We start from the raw sequence: 12,636 nt of genomic DNA on the forward strand, positions 1-12,636 counted from the left end.
CCCAACAAACACAGCGCTTTCCATGCTCATGCGCCTCGTATGTAGGACCTGTAGCTCCCGGGTTTGCACCGATGTGGCTTGGACTGTGAGGGGAGTGAAATCCTTTCCGCTTCCGACAGTCGGCCAGCAGCTCTGAAATCCTGTGGAAACCTTTTTTTTTTACAGAAATGCCTTCTTTCTGAGCTCCAGAGCCCCATTAGTAAGTGGTGCTCCAGAAGACGGGAATCTCAGAGATGGCAATCCTGGTCACCCTTTCTTAGCTGTCTGCTCCGGAAAGACTTATTATTTGCACGCGGGGTGAATAAAGGCAGGTGAAGCCTCACTGCAGACGGCGCTGACATTTTGGGTACAGGAAGGGTGGGAGGGTCAGCAAATAATTTTTGGCAAAGTGCCAAAAATAATCTCGCAGCATCCCCCAAGCAGATGTTGGGCTGCTGAACCTCGCTTCTTGGAGGCGGCGCTCCCATCCCCGGAGAAGCCTCCCTCTATAAAATTGGATTTCTTCTGGAGGCGGAGAGGTGTCAGAAGGAATTTGGGGGGGGGGGGGGGGACCGAGCACACAGACCCTGGAGCTCTCCTGTCTGCTTCTGTCCTGCAGCAGGGGATCCAGGAAGTGAGAGGAGCGTAACCCCTGAGCCCCGAGGCGGACCGCTTGCAATGAGCCACCCAGGTGGCACGCGTGCCAGGGGTTGCCAGCCCCCGGTGTATAGTTTGTGCCTTCTAATACCACGAAGGGATCTCCTTTCCCTCATCCTTTGTTATCTTTTGAAGAAAAGTAAACCTTGTGCATGCAGAGAACGCCTGCAGGTTTAGAGCTCATGTTTTAAAGACAAGGGGGGGGTCTCTCATACAGTCAGTACGGGATGCGTGTACCTGAGCTGGGCCGTGTGTTGTGTAAGTGCTGGGCAGGATGCCTGAGGCCCAGGTTCTCTATGGCATGTTCTATCCACAGGGACGTCTTTCTGTCTGTCTGTCTCTTATAACGTCTGACCCACTCATGTTCCCAGCACTAATACAGAGCAATTAGGGAGGGTAGGGGGCTGACCTTCGTGGGCCGCCTGCGGATTCCTCTGGGTTATGTTCCCAAGCGCTTGCATTTGCCCCAGTGGTTCAGTAAGGATGAAATTTACTCTCTTAACCGTTTTTTGGTTTATAGGAAATCCCTGTCGGGGGCTTAGACAAATGGTTCAAGCTAGAGCCAAGGTCCAGTTCATCCCGGGTTCAGGGGGACTGCCATCTCATCCTCAAGCTGGTAACCACACAGGTAAGGGAGCCTCCTGCAAGCCGAGCTGGGGGGGGGGGTCTTCTCATGCCACGTGGGGGCTCTCGGCAGCTTCTCTTCTGGGCTTTTTTCAAGGGTTTCGGGCTGTGGACTTCTGGGATTGTTTTCTGCCAATTTATCTGAGTGGGGAATAAGTGGCAGTTCGCCTGCCCTGAAAATGGTCCTCTCTATGCGTTCAGCTCGGCTGCCACTGCGTTAGCATTCCTGCCTCCAAAGGTTAGCAATGCAGAAATGCTTTTTCTTGTTTTATTTAATTTTAACATTTTTATAGACCGACATTCGTCAGGGACATCACATCAGTTTCCAGAGAACAAATAATGCAGCGGAACGGAGCTTTACAATAAAGATCATTTCAACAGGGGAGGGGAGGGGGGAGAAATGTTAGGGTAATAACAGGGGGAAAAAACAACAAGCGAGCAGTAACGATGGTATAAATCGGGTATAAGAGAGTTCACAGGAGCTGGGTACATAATCCGATACATAGAGGTTTACAGGCGCTGAAAACTATTTACAGGCGCTCAGGATCCCAAACAGGGGAGGGGTGCTGGATCTATTTACAGGCGCTGAGGCTATTTACAGGATTGAAAATAGAGTAAAATTAGAGCAAAAGTGTGACAGAGGAGGAGAAAGTAGGAGAGAATGGAGAGTTGAAAGTTGAAAGGGACAAGTAGGGAAGTGTAGCGAGGGGGAGGGGCGAAAGGGAAGTGTTACAGGGGAGTAGGGGTAGGGGGGGAAAGGAAGGGGGAGGGGGAGGGGGAGTTGAGGCTTGAGGGTGTTAGTAGGACAGCTCGGGAAGAAGGGAGGTGGGGTTAGGTGTGGTTACTGTAAGCCTGCGTGTATAGCCACGTTTTGAGATTTTGTTTGAATTTTTCAGGGCAGAGTTCTTGTCGCAGTTCAGGGGGGGGGGGGGAGGGGACATGGTTTTCCATAGTTTAGGTCCAGTGCAGGTTCTGAGTTATATTCTGTTGCATTACTTATTCATCAGAGGTCAAATAATTTAATGTACACATTTTCATTTCTAGTATTTTTTTGTTTGTTTTTGCTTTCCCCATTTTCCCCTCGTTTGTGTGCTCGCCCCAACACACGTGGCTCGCCCAGGCAAGGCGTGTTCTCAGCAGCCAGGCTCCTCCCAGACTTTACGCTCCGTGTCATTCCTATGGCTGGTGGGGGGCTTGCCTCCCCTCCATAGGGGTCAAGCAGGTCACCCTTGCCACACGAGCAGGCCCTATGGCACAGGACTCTGGGGCTGGAGCCTTCCGCGGTACAGCATACAAGGCTGTGGCCTGAGCGACAGGGATCTTCATCTTCTCCAGGTGTTAGAAAGTTCTGCCAGCTGTGGCTTCCCTTCCTCCTGCTTAAGTCATGGCAGGGAGCAGCTGGTAGACTTTGGGTCCAAAGTGTGGGCCCAGCAGGTGCTGGAGAGGGAATTTCACCCACTTCCTATTACGTACCGGACTGGTTCCCAAATTTTATGGTGAAAAAATATAACTTCTAAAATGACTTTTGGTGCACCAGTAATTCTGCCTTCTCCTTTGGGTTTCCCCTACTGTGTTGGGGGCACTGTGAGCCTTTGTTCACAACTACCTAGAAAACTTTTTTCCCCATTTTAACCCTCCTCCTATTCAGCTGCACCACTGCAATGCCAAACGTCCAGCCAGTGTCAGGATTTCCCCACTCACTCCCTCCCACCGCTACCCCAGGCAGTGAACGTATGTGAAAGTGTAAATGAGTCATTGGACTGTGGTAGACCCACAGAAAAGCAGTTTCTATGTCAGGAGCGAGGAGACGCTGCATTGAATGAAAATAAATCAAAGGTAAAATAAATCCCGCCCTTCTTTCTACCTGGTCCGTCTCTCCATTGCTCTGTCCAGAAAGAGATCATGGTTTTAAGATCATGATATTCTCTGCTGGATTCCTGCAAGCTGATCAGTGATCACCTGCACGGAAAAAGAGAGGATGAACGCCCAGGTGCAAATCTCCAGGTGAAATGTGCACCTGCAGGCATGACGGGAGGGCTGGCAGCACAAGCCCGAGTAGGCTTTCGGGCCGAGCTCATTTGGGGCAAGGGAGAGGACCCCCCCAGTGACCCGATCAGGTATAAAACAAAGGAGAGACTTCTTCATGGAGTGCATAGTTAACTTGAGGAATTCATTGCCCAGGGACACCATGAAGGCAAGGACTATGACGGGGCTTAGACGGGACCTGAATGGCATTCAGGGCTGTCGCCCTCCGTTCACTTCATCCCCAAAACCGGGAAGGGCGCGGCCCACGGCCTTTGCTCGCCTCTGTCCGAGATGGGGGGCGCAGGGCTGGATCTTGCCATCTTGACCCAGTGTGGCAGGGCCTCCTGCTTGGATTTTCTCCCACGAGGCCATGCAGTTCTGTTTACTTCTGCCATCCTGAGTGATGTGAGGGGGGCCTTGAAGCTGTGCGGTGGCTTCGTTTCTTGGTTTGGCAGGAGAATGTTCATTAGAGTGGAAAGCAGAAGCCTCTCCAGCCCCTCGCTGGAGCTGCCTGAGAAGCTCGGTGAAGACTTGTCTCCCTGCGCTGATGCCTTGGCAGCCGAGCTGACAGGGAGACGGCTCTCGTCTGTTTACTTCGCATCTTTAGAAAGTCTTCGTGGAATAGCTCCAGGGCTAATTAAAATTTCGTCTGATATGTTTAGCATTTGCCCCCTGTACCCTAATCAAAACATTAATTAAACACTGGGTTAGAGATGATCCTAAGCCTGGGAGAAGGCAGGGCTGTATCCCCAATAAATGATACAGTATAATGTGAAGAAGATGCACTTTAAATGTTTCTCTTTTTAATTAATATTTTGCCCTATGCTACAGAGCAATGAACGTCAGCCAATTCCTTGGGTGCACCCAAATTGGTCTGTTTTTCAGGCTATCTGTAATGAATATGCACGAGGTGTATTTGCATACATTAGAGCCCCAGTATATAAAAATATATTTTATGCATATTCTTTGTGGTTATCTGGGTTGGTCCTGAGGACTAGATTGAGCCTGCCAGAAAGCATCCATGTAATCATTTTACAACGTATTATTAGCTTGTAGTCTTATTAAGATAAGATGTGACACCTTGTGATATATGGGTGTTTTTTTGTCTGTATTACAAAATCATGTTGTGATTTTCCACAAATTCAATGGAACATAAGTTTATCTACATACATTGTCATTACAGTTAGATGAAGTTAGTTGTTTTGGATGGGTTTTTTTTTCATTAGACCTGTTGGCCTGCCTCTAATCCTTGTAACGCTCTGCACTGCCATCTCTAGTGATCTTGCTCCCTTCCCCCACCAGGGGGGACGTGTAGTTCTTATAGGCTTGCAAAGGGAGCTGGAGATTTGAGTACAATTTTTCTCCCATCCCTGTCCACCCTCCATCTGGAGATTGCATGTGATTGTATTCTCATAAGTGGCCTTGGCTGCAGCGCCACCACAGGGTGGTGCAGAGAAGTGCAGCCCATTCCCCCATCACCTACTTGGGAAGCTGTGAGGGTTGCCTCCCTAACGGGACCGAGCCGAAGCAATGAGATACTGAAGCCCATTTCTGCCAGCACTGGTCCATGTCTAAGAACTATAGTTCACCTGAATCTTCCCAACATCTAGAATAGTTGCACCAGCAGCGTGTTGACATTTAATGGGACAAAAGATTATAAGATGACAGTGAGCTAAATGCTAATACAGGTAATGCAATTTTGTTTCAGCGAGACACGGTGTTATGCAAGAAAACCTCAGGCTTTGCAATTCATGAAATGCTTCTGAATCAGCTCCTGCAGCATGAACACAAGCAGACAGAGGTAACTAAGCACTTAGCATGCATATATGATTATAAATAAATATTTCATTTTAAAGCAGCACATCAACTTGAAAGCTGGCTGTGTTGAGAGGTTTCTCCAAGTGTCTGCTATGATAAAATGCATCAATATTAGCAAGCGCGGCTTGTGGGCAAAATGGGAAATGGATGGGGTTGTCCTTTCTCGAGATAACTGGAACACAGTGTGGTAATTGAATCTTCCAGACAGGTATCAGCAGCTAATAACCTGAGACTGATACACTTTAATTTTGTGCACAGAATTTATTTAAATTGGGCAGGCTGGATTTGGCGAGCTGCAATAACATTGTGGTATTATGCTAGGCAACTTCTTTCATTTAGTCTGGCTGTGCGACATTATTCATAGGTATGGGGTGACGTGTACAAAATGAAATCCTGGCACGTGTGTGTGCTAGGATGTTCTAATGATATTCCTGTTTCAGTTACATCTTTGGCATGGAAAGGACAGAAGTGAGTGCTCCGTTGAGAGCGGACTGGTCAGCAAATGCCCTGAACACGGTTCCCAAAGGGAAGGCTGTGCACTTAAATAGAGGAGGTGTAAATTAAAAAAAAAAATAAATAAAGCATCTGGAAGGCTTGGAGGATATATTTCGGTTTGAGATAGATGCATGAGAGTTCATCTTCGCTGTGAATGTGGATTTTCTGCTAGTGTTGTTCCCTCTTACAGGAGGACTCTGACTCCTTTTGGTTTCATTATTGCTGTTTATTTTGTACAGTTTTATACAACCATTAAAGAACTGTGGACCAGTGGGTTATAAGTTTTACAAGTAAATATATCAGTAGGTGCCATTAAACTGCTGCTTGATTAAAATAAAAAAATCAAATTCCATAATGTTTAACATTGCCAAGTCAGTTTTTTTTAAATATTTAAAAAATGTGTCTACAAAGGGACCTGGGTTCCTTTCCTAGGTCTGTGCTCTTCCCCGCAGGGGGACATTGAGAGTGGCCGAGTAGTGAGTGGGACTGAATTATGCGCCATGCCACTCCCCCTCTGGGAGTGGCTGCTGTGGTGTGGGTCTGGTTTCAGAGAGAGAAACCTGACCAAGGTGAGGAGTGGAGAGCCAGAGGTTGTAGCGCGACATTTGAGAAGGACTAAAACCTGTCTTTGTCCCTCTGACTCCATATTCAGTAGGGAGTATGGAGGGCCACACAGACAGTGCCCTGTGCTGGTGCTTTTGATATTTAGGCTTGTAAGTAACTGGTCCTGGACAAGCCAGCAGTGGGGCACAGCGTATCCTCACTTTGAGGGAGCAAACCTCTCACTCTGGGTTCATGGGGGAAGGAGGACCCTGATTGGACCAAGACCAGTGAGAAGTGAGTGTCCGGTGCTGTCCAGAGGTGACCAGAGAGTGTGGAAAGAGCAGAAGTGGATAGGAGGGAGCTGCCCATCCAGTGGCTCTGTATGCAGTGAGCCAGGAGTCTGGAGGAGTTTAAAAGGAGAGATTCAAACACTGGAAGAAAAGGTACCATAGAGACCCCGACATCTAGGCAAGGAAGCCTTAAATCCAAACGACTGCGTGAAGGATCCCTGGAGGCTGTGACAGCAAGGATCTGCAACTATCTTGTTACATCTCAGTACCTGCATAGAGATTTTATACGCTTAGACTGCATCACTTGCTACATTTTTTTTTGTATTTGAACTGCAACAATAAAAACTTTTTTATTTTGGAGCACCATTCCTTGTGTCAAGCATCGCCTTGGACCCTGAGTCCCGGAGGTTAACCCTTTCCCCATCGTAAGAATCCACACCAGGGAGAGTGGGAGAGTGGATCAGGGACTCAGCCCTGGGACTGAGCTTTCAGTTAGACCCAGAATAAGGGATGGGGTTCATCAATGTAATCAATCAGTAAGTTTATGGTAAGTAGTGCTTAAAAGTTAAATTACACATCAGAATCCAAAGGGAACATTTCACATATCAGAATTCTTTTGGGGGCTTGGGTTAAAACTTATTCCTCTGGAGAACAGGAGGGATGTAGAACAAACGTCGCTTGGTTTGTTGCGTGTTGGCTTCACCTCACTATATTATACCGGGAATTGCTGTATTTGACTTCTATTCTGCTTTTCCAGGCACTTCAAATCAGATTACATTCAGGTACTGTACATATTTCCCTGTGCCCAGCGGGCTCACAGTCTGTCTGTACCTGAGGCAACGGAGTTGCGCGTTTCATGCTGTTTTGGGTGGGTCATCCTCTTCCACATTATCAGCGATTCTTAGACTCAGAAGGGATCCATACAGTGATTGTCCTACCCTCCCTATTTTACTTCTTAATTGTGACATAAAAATCTTATCTAGAAGTTTGAGTACTTCCTCCCATTCCTGATTAATAAAAATCAAACTGGCTTTGTCAGGAATAGGAAAGGATCCGATCATGTCAAGAGAATCTTAAGTATTGTCCACAAATTGAGCCACTCAGAAGCAGGGATTCTTTCTTTGGACAGCAAAAAGGCCTTTGATAGAATCTAATGGAACTGGTTAAGGTAGCGACGGGGAGGCTGAGCTTTGGAATTAATTTTCCGAGTTGGATAATTTGCTGTTATAGGGATCCTAAAGCCAAAGTCAAGGTGACTGCTGCTTTTCTCTTCATAGAGGCACAAGATCGGGCTTCCCCCATCTCCCTTACTATTTGTGATAGCAGTGGGGCCACTCGTTTAATACATGAGAAACCATGAGGACATTAGAAGTGTACATGGGAGTGAAGGTTATGAATAGAAAATTGCATTATTTGCTGATGGTGTTCTGTTGACCCTTGGAGACCCTGCTATCTCACTTAACATTGAAAGAGTTGGGAAAGTTAACATGCATGAGTCTGAAATGCTACCGTTTTTAACATAGATCCAGCGGTGAAGGCAGAAATAGAAATCAATTGCCCTTTTAAATTGAGAAAGTGTTTTCTGAATTACCTGGGAGCAAATATGACCTAAACTTTAGCAAGTTTGTTGTCTTTCAATTTTACCCTGATTTTATCAGAGATAAAGCAAGATGCCACGAGATTACCTGTGCTAGGAAAATGAACATTCTCCCTGAAAGCCTCTTTAGGTATCCAAATACAACTGATAGTCGATTTCCTTGGAGGGGTAAAAAGCCCAGAATGGCAAGGAATAGTTGATAGGGGGGGGGGGGTAGAATGGCAGCCCCAGCTTTTAACTTCTGCTACCGCGCTATCCAGCTGCAGGACGTATTAGGTTGATTGACTGAGGCAAAGGATAACCATTGGGTCAGCACGGAGAGTTTATAGCCTTAACCTCAAAACGCTTGTCCCCGGCTCGCCCCTTGATTATATCAGGTCTGCAGACCTGGAAAAGATTCAGAACAAATCTCAAGCTCCATCTCCTTTCTCCTCTACTTTAACTCCGCAATGGGAAAATCCAGAGCTACCTGAGGTTCCCTCATCCAAGGCCTTTGACATGTGATGTAACGGGGGGTATTGTGAATGTGGGTCAGTTGTTTCATGGGTTCTCATTCCTAACGTTCCTGTCTTCAAATCTTCACAATGAAAAGGCTTTGTGTGGGGTACCCATACCAAACCTGATGTTTGAATGCTTCTCCCCGCTGACCACATACACACATGAGCACAACGTTTTACGTGTGGACAGTGTATGTGGTCGGAAGGCTCGTTGATGGAGCTTAGCCCAAGAGCACACATATTAAGCCTTCTCCTGCAAAAACATTTTATGCACAAGTTAGGTCAGAAGAATAGCTGCCCTAACTTTATCTGGGTAGGGTTACACGCGTAACTATGTCTACCTGTATTCAGCTGCTGACGTATCCAGGTGAGCCTCAGTGAATATCCATGAAAAGCTGCCATGCATTCATCTTTCTGATTACATTTGCTGTTCACCGGATCTTTGCTACCTCTTGAAGACCAAATCTACTTACAGGGAGAATTGCAGTCGAGCTCTTACTTTTGTACTCCTAGTTTCTAATCCCCAGAGCAAGGGTCTGGTTTATTACAAGCACATTTCTTATCTACAAATAAATATGCCATTTAAAAAGGCCTGGAAGAGCGACTCCTGTCAGGTAATAAATGGTCATGAATGGACAAGAATTTTTAAAAGTCTTTGCAAGGTTATTCCATAAGTGCTAATGCACGGAAAAACAGCTTTAAATATGTAAACTATACAAGATGAGAATCAAAGAATAATTTGGCTGAAAATCCTCTTAAAATGTAGGCACCTGATTTAGGAAGTGAGCATTAATTTGAACTTTGACCCCAGACTGTATTGACTAAGCGATATCGTACAGGTGCTGATGCTGGGATAAGTGAGCATTAATTTGAACTTTGACCCCAGACTGTCTTGGCTAAGCGATATTGTACAGGTGCTCATGCTGGGATAAGTGAGCAGACTGCATGGACCTGGTGGTCTTTCTCTGCCTTCATGTACTGTGTCACCGTGTTCATGAATGGATTAATTTTGGAAATCAGACAGTTGGTAAAACAGTGCTTAGATAAGTTTGTTTTTGTTTTTGCAGATTGACTACTATAGCTGGAAGGGGGAGCTGAGTAAGCCTGCCGTTACTGTCCTTTCTCATCATGGCGTGCAGACTGACCTGTCAGCCCTGCAGTTGTCAGTGGTGTGAGTATCCACAACTGTCCATTACGCTAGATTGGGTGAAAACCAAAAAAGAAAATGTAAATGTTTGTGACATTATTTGTGTAAAGAGGCTAGCTTGCTTTAGGAGCTCCATCGGTTCAGCCATCAGACATCTGGTCATCCATAAAACAGAGAGCCAATGCATACAACGAGAATTGTACAATGAGCTTTCTAGCTATGCAGTCAGGCTCTAGGTAGCGAGAGGAGCTGGAATCATTTCCCACCCTGCAGCCACACTGAGGAAGGAGCTAACGGTTAATATCTGGAGCAATTAGTGGTGAGGGGGAAACATCCAAAGAAATCTTAGATAGAAATAGTGGGAAATAGAAAAAAAAACAGGTAAAAATCCCCCATGAGTTTTCAGGTTGTTGGGAACCAAGCCCTGAGCAGAATGACAGGGTGACAGGCTACAGAGAGAGGAGTGGAACGCTGCTGGAGAGATGAGAGCGACAGCGGTATAAATGCATTTATTACCGCTCTAATCCATCCTTGCCTCTTCCAGTCTATTAGCACTGATTGGCCTCGGAACATTTTGACTTTCTTTTCTATGCATCTGTTTTGCTGTGCAGCTCTAATTCAGTGCAGCCTGGCCCAGGGAGAGGCTCCAGCTCCCGCAGAAGCACTGCCATATAGACACCTCGGTGCTCTCTGTTCCATGCCAGGCCCTCGCTGTATCTGCCATCCCCAGCTCCTCCTTTGTCATGGCCGCTGTGCCGTTCTCTGCAGCTTTGCTTTCAGCCGCCGGAGGTTGCTCTATTGCCCATGCCGTGTATGAAAGGCATGTTCATAAGATAACATTTCTTCAGAGTTTCTCATCTGGATTTTCTCTAGCTTTGTGTCTGTGATACAAATCTTTAGCAGCCTGCTCCAGTGGATGCACCGAACGGCCTCCCACGGGAAGCAGTGGAGGCAAAGCCAATGACAGAATTCAGGAAACCTGGGGATAAGCCCCAAGGTTGCTTGTTTGAGAGGAAGAGAAGCTAAAGCTGGAGATAAGTAGGTCTATATGGCATTTGCAGCAGAATGGACTGGCCTAGTGCTCCTTATCTGCCAGCATGTCCAGTCCCTGCATTAACTGACTGGCTTTTGCTGGTGTAATGGCCTAATGGACAGTGCAGGATGGATAATCTTTACAGGTGATCTACAGCTAGCCCCTTCTTATATAGTATATTTCTTGTATAGTCTTCTGATTTGCATATACATTAGACAAGAATAGAATGCTCAGACCATCATAATAGCCCCTCCCGTTTGCTATACCTTCAATTGCCTTATATTTAATCATGTGGTCAATGATCCATCTTATCTTTCGCTTTCTAATGCACATAAAATTGCTTATCTTGACAAGTCTTCAGCAGATCATATGAGACGAGGGTAACATAAGAGATGATCTGCTGAAGACTTGTCAAGATAAACAATTTTATGTGCATTAGAAAGCAAAAAATATGATGGAACTTTGACCATATGATTGAATATAAAGCAACTGAAGGTATAATAACCGGGAGTGGCTATAATGATGGTCTGAGCATTCTAAAGTAAAATATGCCTGTCTAAGGTATACGCAGATCAGAAGACTATACAAGAAGGGAATATCTGTAGATCGTGCTGTTTCTCCTCTTCTCTTGCCACACATTGACTTCTAATCTTTACAGGCGACATGACTTGAGCACTGTATTGCAGGCATTGCCTCATATTACCCAGTGGAAATAAGACACGCACACAGATCAATACTGGCGAATGAGTTTATAGTATATACTGCATATTCTGCAAAAGACAATGATCATAAGCATTCAATATATGCCACAACATCATTGTAATCATATAGGATCACTAATGTTTGCTCCGATATATGTAAACTTTATCCCTACATAAACTACAAGGAATGAGATCATTTTTATAGAAACAGAGTTTGTCAATCAAATTCTCTCTATTTCTGTAAGGATTTTTCTCCAGTGGGCTTTTATTATTGTGTATGCTTGGTTTTGATGATGCATAGTTAGAAATATATCTAGGAAAAAAAAGCCCCATGATGATTCTTTAAAGAAAAATGTGATCACAATAGAATGCAGCTGGTCTTCAAGACATAAACTAGTTTTTCTTTCAGGCTGCAGTTAAAGAGCCTATTATATCTCCACTGGTAAAGGAAAAAGTCACAAACCCTGATTTATCTATTCCTTTGTTATAGAAGGGGAGACTCAAACATCCATGGAGCTGCTTTAGAAGCAAGAACTGCATAATATTTATTGATTTCTAGTGTATGCAGTTATAACTAAAGGACTCTGACAGCTCCTGACAGAAGCTCCAGGCAGAAAATGGCCTCCATTATTTGCAAAGGATTTTCCCTGATGATAATCATGAATTGCCCCCATTAACTCAAAGGTGCACCAACATGAGTTTTAAAACGTATTTAAGCAAATGGAGGTTGATTTTATAGCTGTGCGGTTAGGGCTGAAGTATGTGTGTAACTTGTACTTTACCAGACTTTAGCCAGCACATAAAGAGCAAACTTACGTGCTAATTGGTGCGGTACACGCCTTCTATTATCTGAGAGAGTAAATAACCGATTTACATTAACTTGTTCAAGTTCTTTCATGATTTTATAGACCCCTCAGCCTCTTTAGTCTTTCCTCATAGGGGAGCTGTTCCATTCCCCTTATCATTTTGGTTGCCCTTCTCTGTACCTTCTCCATTGCAATTATATCTTTTTTGAGATGCAGTGACCAGAATTGTACACAGTATTCCAGGTGCGGTCTCACCATGGAGCGATACAGAGGCATTATGACATTTTCCGTTCTATTAACCATTCCCTTCCTAATAATTCCTAACATTCTATTTGCTTTTTTGACTGCCGCAGCACCCTGAACCGATGATTTCAATGTGTTATCCACTATGACACCTAGATCTCTTTCTTGGGTGATAGCACGT

General features: G+C 45.3%; 1 protein-coding gene across 2 annotated transcripts in view; it reads left to right on the plus strand.

Moving 5' to 3' along the window:
* Positions 1–12,636, plus strand: part of BAIAP3 (BAI1 associated protein 3) — a 152,129-nt gene that overhangs the window by 100,870 nt on the left and 38,623 nt on the right. The window contains exons 12-14 of one of the 2 annotated variants that reach the window (XM_029577623.1): positions 1,157–1,264; positions 4,994–5,086; positions 9,593–9,696. In XM_029577623.1, the coding sequence (XP_029433483.1) occupies positions 1,157–1,264; positions 4,994–5,086; positions 9,593–9,696 (305 nt within the window). The remainder of the gene's footprint in view (positions 1–1,156; positions 1,265–4,993; positions 5,087–9,592; positions 9,697–12,636) is intronic. The other variant, XM_029577624.1, reaches the window with a different exon arrangement.

This window comes from Rhinatrema bivittatum, chromosome 14 (assembly GCF_901001135.1).
Source record: "Rhinatrema bivittatum chromosome 14, aRhiBiv1.1, whole genome shotgun sequence".
Taxonomy (NCBI): domain Eukaryota; kingdom Metazoa; phylum Chordata; class Amphibia; order Gymnophiona; family Rhinatrematidae; genus Rhinatrema; species Rhinatrema bivittatum.